General features: G+C 41.9%; 1 protein-coding gene across 1 annotated transcript in view; it reads right to left on the reverse strand.

Annotated features, from left to right (window-relative positions):
* AP5Z1 (adaptor related protein complex 5 subunit zeta 1) overlaps positions 1-21372 on the reverse strand; it is a 680304-nt gene that overhangs the window by 403205 nt on the left and 255727 nt on the right. The window contains exons 7-8 of the mRNA XM_044089493.1: positions 11084-11224; positions 10379-10416 (exon numbers count right to left, since the gene is read on the reverse strand). Coding sequence (XP_043945428.1) covers positions 10379-10416; positions 11084-11224 — 179 coding nt within the window. The remainder of the gene's footprint in view (positions 1-10378; positions 10417-11083; positions 11225-21372) is intronic.

The raw sequence follows: 21372 nt of genomic DNA on the forward strand, positions 1-21372 counted from the left end.
GTGAAATGGAAAAATTATTTCTCCATCTTCTTGCATGTATTAGTGTCTCACAAGGATCTGTACATGGCCTTATAATTTTCAACTTATTCATCAGTGACCTCTACCATACCTACAAAGATACCATCCTAGTTAATACGCTGATGGATGACGTGACCCTAACCTGCTCTGCTAAATCTCGTGACCCTAACCTGCTCTGCTAAATCTCTCTGAACTCCAGAACCTTAGACAGCAATCCTTCTTATCAACTGAAACACTGCATAATAATTCACAACTACTACTGAACTCTAAAAAGACTAAATTACTGCTCTAAAAAAAAAAAAAAAAAAATAAGAAGACAGTATTCACCATCATCTCAACACCATCATGACAGAACAAGTAAGCCATGCAAACTACTAGGTGCCACCACAGATGACCAGTTGAAATTCAATCACCAGGCATCACACATGGTTAAACTCAAAAGCAATGTACATTATACCTCACTGACATAACCAGGAGTATAGCCTCTACTTTGTTACTACCATCTCTCCTCTATGCTGCTCCAGTTTTCACTAACCTTCTGTCGCAACTTGAACAATGTTGTTCTAAGATAGCTAAACTTGCAGTAAACTATAACAACAGAATTCACCACTGCCAAGTTCTCATGGAATTTAAGTGGTTAAAACTACCATGTCACTTAGCTCTTTTCCATCTAACTGCAATACACAGACTTCTTTATAAACCAGAAAAATCCAGCTCTTAACAACTTAATACAACACTAATACCCCAATAAAATTTTACACTCTACAGAAAAAGCAATAATCACTGTAATTAAATTGTCTAATACCTCAGGTTACTCTCTATACTCAAATAGTGCAGCTAAATCATGGAATCGCATCCCACTATCACTGAAATCCATTCAGGATGCAAATTCATTTAAAAGACAACTAAACTTTACATATAAAGATCAATGAATCTGCTCTTGTACATCTCCAGGATAAAAGCCACTTTTATCTTCAACTTGCCATATCATCAAACCATTTCTCTTCATTCACAATCCTGCACTCCACAACTAGTCTTCACCAATGCCTGAATAGCTTTACTAACATCTCCCAGCCATATACATAGTTTTGTGACACTGCTCACTCCTCACTTCTGTACTTCTAATATAACTTTATAACATATATATATATATATATATATATATATATATACATATATATATATATATATATATATATACACACACACACACACACACACACACACACACATACATATATGCATATGAACCTGCTTTATACCCCACCTCATAGCCACAATATTAACATTTTCTGTCCTTCCCTCCTTCTCTCACCCTCATTTCTTTGAATTTCTAAACACTAATCAGACAACCTATTTGACAAGCAAGTCCACTGATACACTTCTTTAAATGCTCGGTGTTCAACATCTATTAATGCATACATATAGGTTTACTATCATAAGGTCTACGTCCCCAAGACATTCCGACCTAAAACATAGACGCAGATGTTTGAAATGGAATGTCGAGAAGGTCAGAATCCCGCAAACACACTTCCTAATGTGAATCCGTCCATTCTCGAAATTCGTAGACTGATGTCTAACAATGCATACCAAGTGACAACACTATTTATCTGGGGGGAGCGCCGTGCACCCCCACACTCCCCGCAGATTAAATATTCCAACTCAGAGATCGCACTACAGTGGGGAAAAGGGCATATTTCCTGCTCTGCACTGTACAGCAATCTCTTGTCAGAAGGCTGACCACATATGTACGGATACACAATGCATTCGCTAACCCAAGACTTACATGAATGAAGGTTCAACAACACAAATTTCGTCATCTCGTGGTCATCGGACCTTCACTCAGAATTCTGACAGTAAACCATATATATATATATATTATCAACAAGTGAGATAAAGTACATCCACAGGAACAACGCACAGCCGTTCTTTAAATGTTCCAAGAAAGTAATAGAAACAATTTCATAATCTTCTCAGGAAATGCTGCTGAACACGACACAAATAAACTCAATGTACTTTTATCCATACAACTCGGTGGAAATCTTTATGAGGTATTTGTTTCCCACAAGTTAAACAGTTATTCACTTTTTCTGACATCGGCTGAGGCAAGAAAGAGTCCCCAACGGGGTACTTAGCTTTTTGGAAGTCTTCGAAGTAGTATTCGGTTGTAGTAATCTCTGGTTCTGACCGACCGGCACTTGCGAACAGCTTCTGCTTCGGGCGCCACGCGGCAAGAAAGACTGAGGAAAATGGCGTCGGCTGATGCCTTTATACCCGAAAAACTGCAGCTATGACGTCGGGTGAAGCGCGACACCAGCCGAAGCCAGACCCAGACTTTGGAATCCGGCCGACCGAAGGGCTGCCTGACGACAGGACAACCCATTTGTAAGGACTGCAGATGCATCCTTGAAGGACATCAAATTAGACATACATTCACACTGTAGTAAAACCAAGATCAAACAAATGTAAGAATGCCTCAGGTGCTTAAAAACATCCTAACCGATTAAATGCATCTTACATAAGAAGCATGTAATGGTAAATATGCACCATAAAATATAAAACTATTAAAAAAGTACATGCCAATCTGGGATCACTCTACCATATCAAACAATTTCTTACCAACAACACAAGATCAGCCATTGCTTGCTCCCAACTTCTATGCACCCTACTCTATGCATCTCCCATTCTGACTAATCTCAACAAAACTGAACTAAGCAAAATGGAAGCCTGCTATAACAGAATTGCCCGCTTTGCTGCAAATTGCTCATACAGAACTCATCACTGTACTGCTTTGAGACAGCTCCACTGGCTTGAACTGCCAAACCTCCTAACCTACAATCAGCTCTGCCTCTGTCATTCTATTATCTCCCCAATAAGTGTCCTGCCCTCAAAAACCTAGTACAACATCACTCAGCCAAAAGGCCTCTTAGATCATCAAGCAAGCTACTACTAGAAGTCACCAACAGCTACAATAGCTTTGGAGATACACCATATAGTAGTTCAGTGGCTAAAAAATGGAACTCTCTCCCCACTAGCATTCAAAACACATCATCCAAAGCCTCCTTTAAAGACCTTATCAGGCAACATCTCAAGCAAAGTTGGCAGTGCCATGATTGCTCCCCAGGCTAGTGAAAGTGGATACGGTACACATACTAAACCTAGAGTACTTGATTAAGATTGAAAACTATTCTCATAAACACTGGCTAATCTACAATGTATGTACTGTACCTGTGTACTATGTATGTATTCTACTTAAGTTCCAAATTTCAGCTGTACACCACAAATCTATTAAGTACCTTTATTTTTAAATATTTTTTTTTTGTTTGTTCTCTCCACTGTAACTGTTGATGTGCTGCATACCACTGTAAAAAATACGTCTTTTGTAATTTGTGTGTATACTGATCATGTCTAAATGTATCTGTAATTTTTCTATGTGGAGCTTTTCTCCCCGGGCCTCTGCTGAAAAAGGGCCTTTTCAGCTCAGTCAGACACCCCCGGTTAACAAATATAAAATAATAAATAATAATAATAATAATAATAATAATAATAATATTAATATATACACACACACACACATATATATATATATATATATATATATATACACACACACACACACACACACACACACACACACATAAAAAGAGGAAAACTGTTTATCAAAAATGAGAAATGGTATAGAAGATGACTGCTGGTGTGTTTTTGGAGGATAGGAACTACAATACAAATTATTGCTCATCAGTATTTTTACCATGATAATACCCTCTGTTATGTTGTTCCACTATGTCTAGAAGTTTAAGTATGTGCACCAGCAGTGACTGAAAGTGTAAGAATCACCATGGTTGTGTGACTATAGAGTTCGTATATTTATGTTGGGGGGGGGGGGGTTGGAGGCGAAGTCCTCCACATTGGGAGGTGCATGGGGGCAAGATCCCCTGCAAAAAAGCTTTTGGAGGTATATTCCAGTGAGTATCAGTCAAATGAGGTTTAGATTAAATGAAGCACTGTTTTTTCTTGCCAATTATATTTAACTACATCACCATTTCACTTAATCATTTATGGTATAGAACTATCTGTCCAAATTTGCATGAATATGTGTCGGTCCTAAGATGATCTGATAAGTATAGAGCACACTGATGAAGGAACATATGGCTATGTGGTAACTGTCCTCTGGCTTGCTACAGCACAGGGTATGCATGTCTCTATAAAGCTTTTACAGCAAAGTTCTGCTAGACACTCCTCTGCTTTTAACCATCTAAATGCAGATGTAAGTTAGCCAAAAAGTAAGAAGAAAGCAGGCTAACAAAAAACTGCAAAACAAGCTTCAGATCCTGCAAATCCTCCCACAGTGCACTCAGAATATCATCAGATCATCTTGGAGCGGCCACATATTCAGACCAAGTTGGAGAGATGGCACTGTACTATGCATTTAATTCTGGCATCCAGGGTACATCCTAATTCATGCTTGAATATATTAGTGCAAAGTGGCTAACCACAATGGTTGGAAGTCAAGTAAGGCTGGCAGGTCAGTGAACCAGGTGCCTTCACAGCAATGGGTGGTGTGTTGGGGGACAGGACTAAGATCCAATCCTATTCTCAGTCACATGTCATCACACAAGTACTAAGCTGAAGTTCGGTGAAAACGTCTTCTTCTTTAAGCAGGATAATTTGTGCTTAGAAGTACCATACCAAGTTAATACAAATCCAGCATTCTATCACTGTCCCTGAAAATTCCACTAATTTAAGTGTCCTTCTTAAAGGATTATGGGGAAATCAAAATTAAAACTAGCCTTCTAATCAAACAATACAGTCATTCAAACAAATTTAGATTTTCACATTAATTTATGAGCATCTTAAATGGAGAAGTGACTGACAGGAAGGAGAGGGCAACTAGCAAATCACATTCTCCATCCGCCATTTTTCTAGGTGTAGAGAGCCATGCAAACCTGAAGTGATTTTAGGAAGATAGAGAAACAGTTTTGGGGGCAAAGATGCAAAACACTTTTGCCTATTGACTCCCCTGCCTGTGCACCATAATTTCAATCATTTTTCCAACAGGTCAAGCGACAGGAATCCATAAATGAGCTAAGAGCTCTACAGCCTATTTGTTCCCCATCCAGATAGTCTTAACAGTTCATTCATTTCCCAGAAGGAAAAGTCAGGAAGAAAGGAGAGTGTTATAGTCTGCTGGTCCCACAGAATTCTCAAACTCCATCCCCACAACCAGCTTGAAGGCCTCAAAATTACTGCTACTCTAAGAAAAGCATGCATTACCACACATGCTTCTGTATTTTTTAGAACTCTTTTTGTCTCCCACAGATGACCATCAAGGAAACCTCACTGCCTTTTGATGGCTGGGTCTATCTACACCTCTTGGTCTCCTCCAGACTTACTCCAATAAAGGCTGTAGCCAGTGAGGAGATCAAGGCATCCCAGATCTCCATCATACAAACTTTTTTCCCCACCTCCCATGTACTCGGTGGGTGAGAAGTGCAATGGACAAATCAATCTGATCTGCTCATGTCCACAAGGAGCTGACATTGGCAAGACATTCTGCCCACCCTCAGGAAGCACTGCTTCCCTGATCTGCTAGGGAGCTCTAATCACTTGTACCCCATACACGTGCCTCTCTCAGGACAGGCATGCCCCATCCTCCCCTTCCACAGCCTCAGAATCCTGAGTCACTAATCAAACCTGGGTCACTTGCATCATAGGGCTTTATCCATCAATGTCACAGTGCTGGCCTCATGTGCTTCTCTAGTTAAGCAGTGCACCATCTTAGTAGTATAGGCCTTCTAAGTTTCTCCTGCATGTAACCATCCAACCACCAGTAGATACAGCCAATGCAGCATGCTGAGCAACTTCCCTCCCCTCAGGATAAGACAGCAGGCTTTGTCTGCTCACTCCCATACTCCCTACTTGGCCACTTAGGGCTTCATATAGCTATGCCACAGTGTCAGAGATGACCAAAACTGTTTTTGTTCACTAAGGCATCAGTCATTTAGAGCCACCGGGTGGCTAGCCCTGCCTTGGCTGTTCATCCGTACCATACACACACACACACACACACACACACACACACACACACACACACACACACACACACACACACACCCACGCCCCTTGGTGCCATGTCTTTGGAATGTGCAAGGAAACAGGAGCCCCTGGAGGAAACCCATGCAAACACAGGGAGGACATGCAGAGTCTGCACAGAAGGCACCCTAGATGAGAATCGAACTGGGGAACCTTTTGCTGTGAGGTGACAATGCTAACCGCTGCACCATTGTGCCTCCTGTCTGTGTAATACACGTGTGTGTGTGTGTGTGTGTGTGTGTGCGTGTATCTATATATATATATATATATATATATATATATATATATATATATATATATATATTTTTTTTTGTATTCTCTTTCCACATTCTAAACTCTGTATGCACAAAATGCAGGTTCCAACCACCATTCAGTTCATGGCAGAGCTGGTAGTTTATAATGACAATTCTTTTTATGACATGAGTACTACAGGTTCAATCAATGGCCTCTAGGCCACCTGACTGACTGAGGAAGAGATGAGTAGCTGTAACTAACCCTCTTCTCTCATGAGAAGGGGATTACTTTGGGCTTCTGCAATACCCTGGGACCTCGCTTATATCACTCAAGAGCAGAAGTGGAGGGACAGAGAGAGAGAGACAGAGAGAGAGAGGGGTCTTCAAAGAAGCAAGGTATGTGGGGAAGTGAGCTCATATTTCATGCAATGAAATCATTGGACACCTTGCACTTAAGAGACGTGAAGAGCAGTAGGGGATAAAAAAAAAAAAACAAGTCCCAACAAATGGATCCAGTATCCAGGAAAACAATTATTTAATCCCATATTTTCAGCAAAAAGTTTTCAATGGTACTGTTGCTATCTTCTATTCTGGTTCAAATCAGACAATTCAAGTCCTTCAAACTTTTAATTCTCATGGGAAAGAGGAGTATATCTGTACTTTTTTTCCCACAGATGACTAGTCTGATCTTGTAGATGTACTATGGTGTAGCAGTATCAGCAAAAAAAAGCAACAAGTATCACAGTGAATAAGTCTTGTTTTATACACACACAAACACACGTGTGTGTCTCCGTGTATGTATTACTTACATAGGTTTTAGCTTTTTGCTTTTCACCTGAGGTCCCGAGTCTTTCTTTGGCACTAAAAAGAATCTTTAATAATAGACTTGGCCTCTCTTACCTGGCAGGACCTCTTGGATGGCTTTTTAGACAGCTCATAGCTTCTTGCCCTACCTAAAATCTTTGAGGGAATGGGACATTTGGCAGGGACTTTGGTAAAAGGGGTTTAAATTGAGGAGAATTTTGTAACCTATGCATATTATGCCCTGTGTTGTCTTTGACTATTCTGCAAAGTGTAGGCACAACCACCAAGAGTTATGAAAGGTTTCATGGCTGCTGCTGACCAATCTTAAACTGAGTGTTGTCCATGGTAGCCAGAAGCTAGCATTAACTCCGAACTTAATGCTGTTACTGTTGTTGTTTTGGAAGAGATCTGGACCTTGTCCACTCCTCACGCTACCCCTTGATGAGGTGACTGTGACCTGAGTTAGAACCATATACAGCACTGTCTCCTTTGCATTACAGGATGTGACCTCTGAAGAGGTGACAACTTCACCCCCATAGCCATTAGGGTTTCTCCTGCGCTTCCATTTTTATGGTGATTGTTTGTTTGCTCACTTCTTGTAAATGGGGATCTCATAAATGCCACTTTTGTGTCTCCCTAGACAATCCATAAGTCAAAGCCAGGCATGCCAATATGTTGGTATGCCAGCTGCCAGAGGTCAGGTCAAACCTTCCATCATGTTAAAAATGACCCAGAACATATGATTCATGAGACAGGAGAACATGGTGACTTGGGCCTTGGTACATTTGTAGGTAAACATTAGATTATCACTAAGAACTAATACAAGTCTAGCCAATAACCAGAGGTCAGTGTCAAACCCTGTCACTTGTATCTGTGAGTTAAAGACCCTAACAATTATGCCAACCCCACCCTGCAAAAAAATCCACAAAATTCCCGGACTGAGAATTGAACCCAGGCCTTGGCTGAGAGTGCAACAAATCCTAATGGCTAGACTGCCAGTGACCAGGGATACACCTAGACAGCAAACACAAGTGAGAATCAATCTCTGCACCTTGTGTCTGTGAGGTAACAGCTTAAACATTATACCACCCCACCCCCCCCCCCCTGCATGTCTTGCAAATGGGTGTCATCTCCTTTTCGGCCCTGTAAGGCAGTTCCTCTACCACAAAGAGCATTTGTAAATTCTAACTGTAAACACCATAAGTGTTAGATAGTTAAGGATCCTCAAAGACAATATGCAAACATACACTTTCCAAGTCTGTCCATCACTCTATACTGTTTGCCCAGGGATAGCTAGCAGAGCTGCTGCTAAGAAGATGGGGTCCAGACTGGAGGCAACTCTGACCAGAGTGCCCAATCTCTGAGTGGGGGATAAATCTTGTCCAAGGACAGGGACCATTGTGTCACAACAGTGTCCCATGCCACCCTGGTAACATCTTCCTGACTGTCAACCAATGGTGGGATCACCCAGGAGAACTGTAATGTAAATCTACAGCTTTATCTATGGTAAAGGAAATTAGTTTTATGGGCCATTTCCCTTTCTCCTGCATTATAAAGAGGAATTCACCATATTTGGAGTCTTAGGGGGCAACCCAGGAAAAGCCAACCCTAGCTGTTGCCAGTGTTGGTACTGAGGAATTTTGCCCATGACTCCAAATGTTTGGCCTTGATATGAGCCTTGAAGGACCTTTTGGGGAAGAATTCAACTCTGAGGATGAGGGTGGTCTCTAAGTGGTCTGACTGTCAACAAAGGGTACATAAGCCTTTGAGTTGGAGCTGGTGGGACTGGATGAACATCGCTGACAGCTGAACATTGTTGGCATAGCATCTCACACAAGATTATTACAACAGATCTGTAACTTCCCTGCACTGGCAAGACAAACTGAGGAATATAAGGCAATGTGAGAAACTGGGAAAGGGAAGAACCAGAACCCTAAAGATCTCAGTAAGAGTAAATGGAGCTGGCTGATGCCAGAAGAGCAAGAAGACCAAAGTCAGAAATGGTTATTGTGCACAGGTTTCCAGGAACAGGACTGCAGTCTGAGTCAGTGGCAAGCCATCTGACACAAGTACCCTGGCCAGAGAAATACGAGTATCAGCTCCAGCAAATTAATGAAAAATGGTGACGAGACTGATGCTAGTAAACAGCTAAATGTATGGGACATTAACCGGGACAGTTTCAGCAGGAGACCAAAACTGTCCTTTCAGTCCTGGACATAATTACCAAGAGAGCAGGCCACTAGCAATTCATCCCACACCTTCTAGATGGCCTTAACCAGTTTCGTACAGTCCATATCTGGTATAACTGCACCCAGATTAGGCTTTTTTGTTATAGTTAGAGGTAAAGAATCCACCAATGATGTGATGGTTTCTGAGATATCTTCTGATACCTTGCCCTTCTCCTGTGCACAGCTCAGCTGAGACAGCATTGGCACTACTTGCTTCCTCATCCTCCAACAAAGACAACTTAGATGCCTCCATCATCAATAATTCCTTCAAACACTTCGGTACCAAGACCTGCTAAATGACTAACTTGACTCTTTGTGGCAAGGAAAAATCTGGAAAGGATGAGAAGGTCCTGGCTTAAAGTCAGTTTCTTTGTCAAAGAAAAGTGAAGGCTTCTTTGTCAAAAAGAGAAGTAAAAGCTATCTGGCAAACAAGGGATTTGTGCCTTAAATACATATTCAGTTTTTAATTCCTCTGCTTATGCATGGTCTTGCTGAGTCTTCTACAGACTGGATAACTCAGAAGTATTATTCATCCTTCCAAGGCAATGTCCAAAAATGGACATCACAGGGAGTACTGTACCCATATAAGCAAGGCATTCTTAAAACAATGGCTTCTAGAAATACAATCAGAAACAAGCTGCTGGGTCTCCACACAAATGATGAGGGGGCAAATGAATAAAAAAAAAAACATGGAAAAAAATAAAAAAAAAAGGAATAGAAATTACCTGCTAACAGCAGTCATAGTGGTGTTGCCATGCAGTGATGTTAAATGGTGAAAAAAAATACAAAGATTTCTCAAAACAATTTTCAGATGTCAGGCAACCGTAATGCCTGTAGCATGTCATGCTACAAGTTACCCAAAAGGAGCAAGTCTTATCAAATCTAGTTACAGAGGTTTGTGAAAACACAAATTTATGAAACATATGCAATATAGTTTTATTTAGCACACAAAAATGTAATTTTATCATGTTTAATCAAACCCATCAATAAATACATACTTACAGCCTTCTGGAGATCAGAATCCAATTTCTTAACGGCCTCTATTATTAAACAAACAAAAAAAAGAAAATATTCACATTTTGTTTAAGTGCTTTAATACAAATGCTGATCATCTTTTACTTACTCAAGAAATTCCAGTTCACTTTTAACATTTTCCAGATTTACCATGCATGACAAAAGACATGGGGACAAAGCACCACAATCTATCCAGTTGTAAAATGGTTTAAGGATTTCCTTAGAAATAACTGTGGATGAAACGATACTTTTTCATTACACATGCAGTCATACCACAGATGGGGCTTTAGTCTTCATCTAAAAATATGACAGACAGTTATTATACCACAATTTGACAAACAGCCTTCCCCTTCTTGTAGGGAACATAATCACTATAGCAGCAAGACTTGAGCAATATGCAATATTTGTGGACTTGAGAGAAACAGAAGGGCTTAGTAGCAATATAAATAAAATGTTTCCCAGCATTTAGTTTTCAATAACATTGACTATTGTACCCATCTGTGTCATCTTTCATTGCAACCCAAAGCAAAAATCAGCACTTTTGTTAGCCTTCTGCCATCCTCTAGGTTATACCAAATCACCAGCACCTGCTCCTTCTGTATGAGCAATCAAGGCAGAAATTCAAACTATCAGTTAGTGTATATACAGTGCATGCAGCATTCATGTATGTGAAAAAAATCACTAAATGCATACTTCTGTCACTTTGCTCAATCAGACGCAGACAATATTCTAAAGCTTTCTCTCGCAAACGCTCCTTGGGAGGCAAAAGGCGGCTGGATGTAGATGCAGCGGACACCATGGACATGACAGATCCCTCAGATTCTGATTTGATGTCTAACAAAATGACAAGAAATCCATCAACAAAGTATATCTAGAGAACAAAAAAACAGTGAGTAACCTCAACATAACTTAATTCAACCAGCATATTAACACAAACATGAAACTAGGCATCCTGTACAGGCACAAACACTTCCTCACCTATGCAGCAAGACTATTCCTTGCTCTTCCTTTCTACTTCCATCGTTGCTCTATGGTGCACTTCTCCTTACTAATATACAATGCTCTCTTAAATCCAAACTAGACACATGCTACAATAAAATCTCAAAATTTGTAACCAAAGCCAAACACTACTCCCACCACTGCGTATCACACCAACGTCTAAACTGGCTAGAAATTCCCCAACATCTAATACCTGTAACTAACCACCGCTCATAAGCTAATCTATAAGCCTTCTATTCCTGCCCTCTCTTCTCTGTTCACCATGCATCACCCACGTAGACCTCTGCAATCAGTCAATCAGATGCTCCTTAACATAGCAAAACCTAACCTTTCCGACAGTCAAATATATTACCCATATGTTACAGCAAAACTATGGGATGCTCTTCCTCCTTCAATTAGGTCTACTAGCAACCCTGAATAATTCAAGACTTCACTGAAACAACACCTGTTCTCCCATTGGCTATGTACATGTACCAGCACTGACTATAAAAAAAAATAACATTCTTAGCCTTCCTATTTTTCCTCCCCATTTTACTTATGGCTCAGACTCCTCATACATATACATATATATATATATATATATATATATATATATATATATATATATATATATATATATATATTTTTATTTTTTTTTTTTCAGTGCTTCCAACTTACTAAGTCCAACATGTGCTAAACAGCCATGCAATCTACTATATCAGTTACCTACCATATCTTCTATTCATGCCTGATGCCTATATAACAATAGCGCTAAGGCTATACCTCACTCTCAGAATCGTTAACCTGCTGCTCTCTATCTTTCCCTCTCTACTGCCAAACTGCAATCCTGCATTGTTCACACATTTGCTACTATCCCATGTCACCAACTGTATTCAGGTTTGGCTTGCATACTTAAAATCTAACATTTGTGTAACTAGTATTATCTATTTTATTGTATCACCTATTCTGTAATGTAGTGTTCTGGACCATCACTGCTTTATTTCTGTATTTTGATTCTGTAGCTTTATCATGTTGCTTGTTTTTTAGCTTTTCTCCCTGCGCCTCTAATGAAAATGGGCTTGCCCTGGCCAAGTAGACCTCCCAATAATCAAATGCAAATAAATAAATAGTTATGAGGTAACAGACACAATCAAAGTTAATTTACAGTATTTTACAGTACTTTGTTTACACAGTGCACACAAAACTACAATTGTAGAACCTAGAAGGTTACTATGCACTCCTGGTTCATAATACACTATTAAATCTGAAAGGCACATTCGGAAAATAATAAAATCGATGCATTTCAATTTTTTCAACATATTTCAAAATAAAATGCCACACTTTGCTTTCAATTACTCAGTAGGTTTCCTTTCTCTGTCTTTTTTCCACATCAGTTACCTGCCAAGTAGTGAGATAAAAGCCATGCTTAGGTTCATATGCATAACATCTACAAGATTTCCTGTGCCATTTCATCAGTAATCCAGTTACAGTCTCTGACAAAACTGGACAGCCATGTCCTCAACTGCACTAAATTATAATACTCCCCATCTAGAACAGAATTATACTCAGGAATTTCCATCATTCCATCAACCTACCCTGCAAAATCCCCCTGCTATGTCTTTAACTGAAGGTAACAAAGGAATCCAACTGCCATGGTCATTCCCACACCACCCTCAAATTAGAAAAATACCACTGCCTTCCATAGATTACAGTGATCTCCACAGTGCAAGAGAACCTGACTCATCTGGTCAGGATACATCTTTGTGAGCAGATAAAGAAGTCTGCCCTAAGAATTCTAAGGCTGAGATGAATGTACAGCAGCTTCCATTTCATATAATTCAGATCCTTCTTTCTAATAGTTATGAAAAAAAGGCCTTGAAAATTTGAAAGCTGGTTAGTCAAGGGGCTCTGCCTTATCCATCCTAAATGCTCCTGAAAAAGATTTGCTTTAACTATAAGGTGGAGCTGGGCAGAGTCACAGTTCTTTGTCAAACTTCAAACAAAGCATGGACAGTTGGATAAGTTCCTTTAAATGTGCAGGTGCTATCCTCCTTGCAAAAGGTGGTACAGCCTGAGAGTGGATGTTGGCAAGGCACCCATGGCCTTTCGCCAAACTTAACTTGCCTATCCTATGATCAGTAATTTTTCCAAAACTAATTTAGGTCATGAATATTCTTTCTTTTTTTTAGTTGTAGAGAAATAGAATTAACTGTAAAAAAAAAAAAAAAAAAAAAAAAAAAGTCTACACATTTCACTGCAAGCAGAGCAGCTGGGTTTGGTTTATGCTGCAGCAAAGAAAGCATCTGTACGAGTCTCATTGTAACAACAATTTTCAAGAGTGAAAGGATCCCACCACAGTATAACAAATCTCAACTTCTATTTAATGTCAGCTACATATTTTGCCTTTTCTTTTCCTAGCAACACAAATTTCCCCCCAGTCTGCAACAACTTTCTTCTCAAGATCTGTGCTGCAAAGTGTTGCAAGCCTGCCACGGTAAACATGACTCTGTCTCGCTGCACCTAGCAGTATTACTTAATGCTGGTAAAACGCTAAGAGCCAGACTCAGTAAAATAGGTGACAGTAACTACATAAACACTACAAAAGGGGACAGTGTGTGCATATCTATACTGCAGGAAGAATCCTTCCCTCAGAGACAGTCTACTAAGGTGCGTTTCTTGCAAGGAAACAATTAACAGCATTACAGAAAATGGGCAAAATTGTATGCAAAATAATCTTGGGCAATAGAAAGTAACAGTTGTATTCTTTCCAGAACAATATCTACTAGGCTATGAGACAAAACGTAAGATAATGTTTTATGTCCTTCTTGCACCGTGACTGTCAACCATCATGTACCCCATCAGCCCAGCCCATTCATTCCTCCCATCTTGGGTATTTCCTAACAAAGATGACAGTACGTCTACAGGGTTATCATGCAGGCAGCCATTGCAGTGGTCTGTATCCTTCCCTGTATCCCAGCAAAGTAGGCATATTGTACTGTTCTAATCTGGCCCTCGATGGATTTCAAGTGCTCACAACACCAGAAGGGTATCCTATACCTTCCCCCAATATATCCATGTGTCCATATATACCCCCACAATAAGGATTACCATCACTGTCTTGAGACCATGAAGGCCACACCCCCCAGTCCTAGAGCCCTGCTGTCGTGCAATTAGAGGCATGCAAAGTACCAGGTTAGCCAAACACAAACTATCCTGTCAAAGAACTGGAAAGCCAGCATATCCCAATCTCTCCTCAGCATCCAAGCAGGTATTGCAACTCGACTGTCTGGGTCAAGTGCTAGGGTATTATCTCTCTACATCACAAAGCCAGGCACAATAGAACATAATGAATAAAGAAAGGTATATGTGCATAACTTGATAGCTTAAAAACATGGAAAAAAAACACAGTAGCTCACAAAAGATAAACAAAAGTTATGTACTCACCATAATGATAGATCTATGTTTTCTGTCTGGTTTAACTTGTGGAACTTCAAATCAGACTTGAATCAGACACTGACCAATTCAAAAGTCTTTAGCCCACTTGGCTCTGCCTCCCTTACCCATAACTCCACACTCCTCCATCAATCCCTAGATCGAGTTTGCCCCATGAGATAAACATAATGATATAACATATACAACTTTAAATACATCTCCAACCACTTGGGATAAGACAACCAAGGGGAAGGCAAGACTCCAAAAGATGAAATAAATGACCCTCAATGTCCCGTCATCACAGGAGGAAAGACTTGCCATGTTAGCATAAAGGCAGGGGGCAGGAAGGTTGAACCAGACAGAGCCAGACAACATGTATCAATCAATACGGTGAGTACATAACTTTCATACCTGATGCTGTCTGCCCTGTCTGGCTTCAACTTGTGGGACAGACTACCCAGCCATGAACATTCCTTGGGAGGAACTAAGGAAGGATACTCCGTAACACAGTGTAGCCAAAGGAAGCCTTAGATCTAGATGAGATGTCCAGCTTATAATGTGACAGAAAAAGTGTGGTGACTCAGACAAGTAACAGCAGTACAAAAATCATCCATAGGAACTCTAGAAAGGAAAACTGTAGAAGTAGCTACAGCCCTTATTGAATGACCTTTAGGGTTGTGTAGCAGGGTCTTCCCTTTCATGGAATATGCAAACAAAATACAATCCGATAGCCATTTGGTTAAAATCAACTTAGACGCAGGTGAGCCCAGCCTGGATTTTGAAAAAGAGACAAACAGCTGACTTGATTTCCTGAAAGACTTGGTACAGTCAAGAGGAGTCTCAATTGCCTGTGTACATTCAGACAATGTAAAAGATATCCACCTTTGTTGGAAAAACTGGGAAAAAACATGGGCCGAGGAATGGAACTGTTAAGGTTATTCTCAGAAACTACCTTAGGCAGAAAAGAAAGGATGTTATGAAGATAAACCCTGACTTTGTGGACCACCAATTAAGGGGGTGAAGAATCAAGTGTTTGTGACTCTGAAACCCTTCTTGCGGAAGTAACTGCCACCAAAAACATCATTCCAAGAAAAAAGCTTCAAGTCCGAAGAGGCTTAAGGTTCAAAAGTAAGACCAGCTAGAACCTGCAGAATGAAGGGCAGATCCAGGGAGGGACTGGATCCCATACTGGAGGACGAAAAAGAAGAAAGGTACTTTTGAAAAAAGCCTTGGAAATCCTGAGGGAAGCCAAAGGAACACTATCCCTACCAATGTGAAAATTAGAAATGGCTGCTAACTGTGCTGACAGTAGATAATGATATAACATATACAACTTTAAATACATCTCCAACCACTTGGGATAAGACAACCAAGGGGAAGGCAAGACTCCAAAAGATGAAATAAATGACCCTCAATGTCCCGTCATCACAGGAGGAAAGACTTGCCATGTTAGCATAAAGGCAGGGGGCAGGAAGGTTGAACCAGACAGAGCCAGACAACATGTATCAATCAATACGGTGAGTACATAACTTTCATACCTGATGCTGTCTGCCCTGTCTGGCTTCAACTTGTGGGACAGACTACCCAGCCATGAACATTCCTTGGGAGGAACTAAGGAAGGATACTCCGTAACACAGTGTAGCCAAAGGAAGCCTTAGATCTAGATGAGATGTCCAGCTTATAATGTGACAGAAAAAGTGTGGTGACTCAGACAAGTAACAGCAGTACAAAAATCATCCATAGGAACTCTAGAAAGGAAAACTGTAGAAGTAGCTACAGCCCTTATTGAATGACCTTTAGGGTTGTGTAGAAGGGTCTTCCCTTTCATGGAATATGCAAACAAAATACAGTCCGATAGCCATTTGGTTAAAATCAACTTAGACGCAGGTGAGCCCAGCCTGGATTTTGAAAAAGAGACAAACAGCTGACTTGATTTCCTGAAAGACTTGGTACAGTCAAGAGGAGTCTCAATTGCCTGTGTACATTCAGACAATGTAAAAGATATCCACCTTTGTTGGAAAAACTGGGAAAAAACATGGGCCGAGGAATGGAACTGTTAAGGTTATTCTCAGAAACTACCTTAGGCAGAAAAGAAAGGATGTTATGAAGATAAACCCTGACTTTGTGGACCACCAATTAAGGGGGTGAAGAATCAAGTGTTTGTGACTCTGAAACCCTTCTTGCGGAAGTAACTGCCACCAAAAACATCATTCCAAGAAAAAAGCTTCAAGTCCGAAGAGGCTTAAGGTTCAAAAGTAAGACCAGCTAGAACCTGCAGAATGAAGGGCAGATCCAGGGAGGGACTGGATCCCATACTGGAGGACGAAAAAGAAGAAAGGTACTTTTGAAAAAAGCCTTGGAAATCCTGAGGGAAGCCAAAGGAACACTATCCCTACCAATGTGAAAATTAGAAATGGCTGCTAACTGTGCTGACAGTAGAAAAACTAGAAATTGAACTAAACAACACAGCTAGAAAATTTAAGATGAACTCCAAAGAAGCAGAAAAGAAGGTCAAGGCACTGAGCCTCCACACACAAAACAAACCTTTTCTACTTACTGGAATATACTCTTTTAGTAGAATCCTTCTGAGAAAAAGACAAAACATGAACAACCACCCGAAAAAGCTTGGGATTTCTGGCCATCACAGAAACTGGAGGAACCATGTGGTCAACCTGAGGGACTGAAGACTGGATGGATCCATATCTGCTAGATGAGAAATAAGATGTAGAATGGGATCCAGTACCCAAGAAGGGTATTTCTGAAAAGGCCAAAGGAAGGGAAACCCACACCTAATGAGGCCAAAAGGGAGCAATGAGGATCACTGTGGCTCTGCAGTGGGCTGCTTTCTGTAGAAACTTTATGCTTATCCCTCAATTCCTTTGATTGTAAAGAAGTTCCAGGGGCCAAACAAACACCAGAACATCCCTGCATGGCTGACCCAGAGAGGGAACCATGGTGTAACAACTGGTGTGCTTCGTGTTGGATGGGGAGACAAACAGATTGCAACACAGAGTGCCCCAAAACATAAAAATCTGAGTTGCCAATGCTGAATTTAGGGACCACTCATGAAGTAATAAAATGCTCCTGCTGAGACTGTTGGTCAGAATGTTGGGACTTCCCCAGGATATGCACTGCTACCAGAAATTGCTGACAGGAGATCACCCACTGCCAAATCCTCATGGCCCCCCAAAAAAGAGGGTATGAAAATGCTCCCCTTTGTATGCTGAGATACCAGACAACCAACATATTGTCCATCTGTACCACAATCACACCTCTGGGAAGGGCATCTGGAAAGGCCTGCAACTCAAGGAAGACCACTCTCATCTCCAGAACACATACCTCCCCCTTGGTAACTGAAGGGAGACCATTTCTAATTCCTTCTCCTTTAGCCACAGTCCCTACAGGTGCCTCCCTCCTGAGGTGGGTTGGAAGCATTTCAAAGGAAGGAGCACTGAACAGCCAAGATGTGAAATCTGGCTAAGGGAAGGAGTCCTAGTGACACTGCCATGTGACTCAGAAGTTTCATAAGTGCGTGAGCCAGTGGTTTTGGAGTTGGAAGCACAGACAGGGTCTGAGCCCAAAGACTGAGAACTCTGGAGTTCAGCAACTTGGCAATTTGATGGATCGTGTCTAAATGACACCCTATGAATTCTAGAACCTGTGCAGGCTGAAGGCTCAATTTTGGATAGTTAACTGTAATGTCTAAGCTGTCACAAGCCTTTGTGGGAGCACGGAGGACCCAATCATCCATGTACAGAAAGGCCTGAAAACCCTGCAACCGGAGCCAGGCCACTACCACTGCCAAGCACTTGGTAAATATATGGGGGGCGGCGGTGAGACCAAATAGTAGGGCCCTGAACTGGTAATGACTGGCACTCAGCTGGAAGTGAAGAAACCTCTGGGAACTCCAATCTATCTCGATGTGATGGTAAGTATCATTAAGGTTTATCGACCACATCCGATCGTCCTTCCTCAGAAGAGGTAAGATGGTCTGCACCATGACCATTCAAAACTTGGTCTGCTTGATTGTTTAGTTTGCTCAAATCCAAAATTAGTCTGAGGTCCTGAGTTTTACTTGGAACTAGAAAGTACCTGGAATAGATCCCAGATCCTGTCCAGTCTGGTGGGACCTCCTGAATGACTTGATTTACAAGCAGCTTTTGAATCTCTGCCGCTGTGTAAAGTCTGTGATGGGATGGAACACCTGGGAGATGGGTTGTGCAACAGTCTGGGACTTCTAAAAAGGGAATGTAATAGCCTCTGAATATGTCTCTCAACACCCAGGTGTCTGAGGAGATGGCCCTCCAAGCTTTTGGGTGGACAGCTAGATGACTCCCGACTGCTCCAGAGAAAAGCAGAACAGCAACCCTACAGGATCACTGGAAGGGACCACACCAGAACGTCTTTCAGAAGCCCTGATTCTGAAGACCACCTCTCTGCCATTCAGGCAGCGTACGTTATGATCACACCCCCCCAAGTGGAACCCTCTGGAGAAGCATCCTAGGAAAAGAACTCCAACTTTCTGAAAAAGAGATGCTGATCCCCTTTCTGATTCCTTGAAAAGGTTCACTGTGGGGCTAGAAAAGAGTACTCTGATGGTGAACAAAGTATTCCCATCTTATTTGTTCCTTGTCACAATGTCCTCAACTTTGGGCCCAAACAAGAAGGACCCATTGAAGGGGGCATTGATGAAGGATGTTTTGAAAAGTCTACAGAGTTACACACTCGCATCTAGACTTGGTGCCACATTGCAATCCCAGAGCCTGATGCTCAGGATGCTCCATCAGCCACATTAGAGATGAGTCTCATTGAAACACTGGAGATGAAAACCAAGGTGGACAACCGAGTCTCCAGCTTTTTCTAAGTATCCAGAGACTGCTGTGTCTTGAGGGTACTTGACTCTTCAGACACAAGGTCCCACCGAAGCCTTGTCAAACAAAATAAGTAGTTAAGTGCTCTCAATGCAACAGTAGATAAGGCATAAGATCGCTTCCCTAATCAATCCAACATCTGAGACTCCCTTCTTGGTGGCTGCTGCCACCACAATGGCATCAACGGTCAGACCCTTACTCCAATGACATTTGTCCTTATGAGGAGCAAGAACTTTATATGACTTCCTAGGGATGGGCTCCTTCCATGCTCTCCGGGATACCCTATCTATAAGGGCATCCAGAGGGGGAACCACCGAAGTTCTGGATGGGCCAAAGGCCTCACAGAAATACTGACTCCTCCAGGGAGGGAGCTTCAGTGGTTCAGCCTCCACACTGGCAAAGTAGTACCAATAAGTCACTAAAAGAGGTATCATCATGCAGGAATTTAGGGAACCCCCCCCCCCTTCTTCAAGGTTAGTATACTTGGTGAGAGACTCCTGCGGGGAGTCCAAGTGTTTCCCCTTACACTGTTTCCTGAAACCTCCCATGCTGACAAATCCAGATAGGAGGGGGAAGAGTCAGAAAGACCCATCATGTGGGCAGACTAGAGGCTGGCTGATGTAGGCTGTCCCACAGTAGACTGATGACCGGCCAGACAAAGAGATGAAAACTGAGAAGGGATGTTGCCTGAAGAAATCTGACCTTATTTCTGTAGGGGAACATCCTCTCAACAATTTCAAAGGCTTAGGTGGAGGTGGGCCTCTCAGGTTCAAGGGACCAGGAATCCGAGGGCACCAAAGACAGCTCTGAACCTGAGGGAGCTGCACCTACACCCGACATTGAGATCAGAGCCAAGCCATCCAAAGCTGAAGCTCTAATAGGAAGTGGTGATTCCAAAGCAGGAACCAATCGATCCTGACCTGGTAACCCCAACTTTGATGCCATGGCTCCTAGATGCCAATGGCCTTGAACAAGTTAGGGTTGAAGCCACTAAGGAACAGGATGGAGGCAAAGATGGCAAAGTCATTGGATCCAATCTGGAGGGAATAAACCCAGCCATCCCTGAAGAACTTGGATCTGAACAGGCCAAGGGAGGAAGCCCAAAGGTCCCAGCACCAGACCCGAGGGGATAAAGCCTAATTGCATCTGTGCCTGCAAAAAGGACCTCATCAGCTGCTCCAGATCAGTAGTTTTAATACCGCACACCAGCCTCGATGACTGAATATAAGAAGCCACCAAAGATGGTTTGGAGGGTCTATGAGACAATGATCCCATGTGACGGATACGAGACGGAGAGACCCAGAACCAGAGCAGAGACAGGGAAGACTCCATTGAATGAAGAGTAGTAGTGCTTGTGGGGGGGGGCACCTTACTTGAAGGTGCCCCTTTGACCAGGAAGGGGCTTGGAACACTCAGAGCCAGAGAGGCAATCTTGCCTGCTTTGGGTGCCAAAGTTAACTAGCTCTGAGGTGTCAGAGCAGACATTGGCACAGAGAAAGCTAAAGGTCAGGGCACCTTTGGATTTGGTGAATGCAAGGGAGCAGATACAGAGATGGGAGCTAAAGATGACTGCTTACACTCCTGTTTAGCCTGCTTGGAGTCGTGCAGCCAGGACGTCTTGGACCTAGCGTTGGGAGATGTGGAAGAAGTCGCTCTAGAGGAAGAAGCAGTAGCAGAGTAACCAGAGGGTATAAGCCCTTT

This window comes from Protopterus annectens, chromosome 12.part0 (assembly GCF_019279795.1).
Source record: "Protopterus annectens isolate FY-2018-M chromosome 12.part0, PAN1.0, whole genome shotgun sequence".
Classification (NCBI taxonomy): Eukaryota; Metazoa; Chordata; order Ceratodontiformes; family Protopteridae; genus Protopterus; species Protopterus annectens.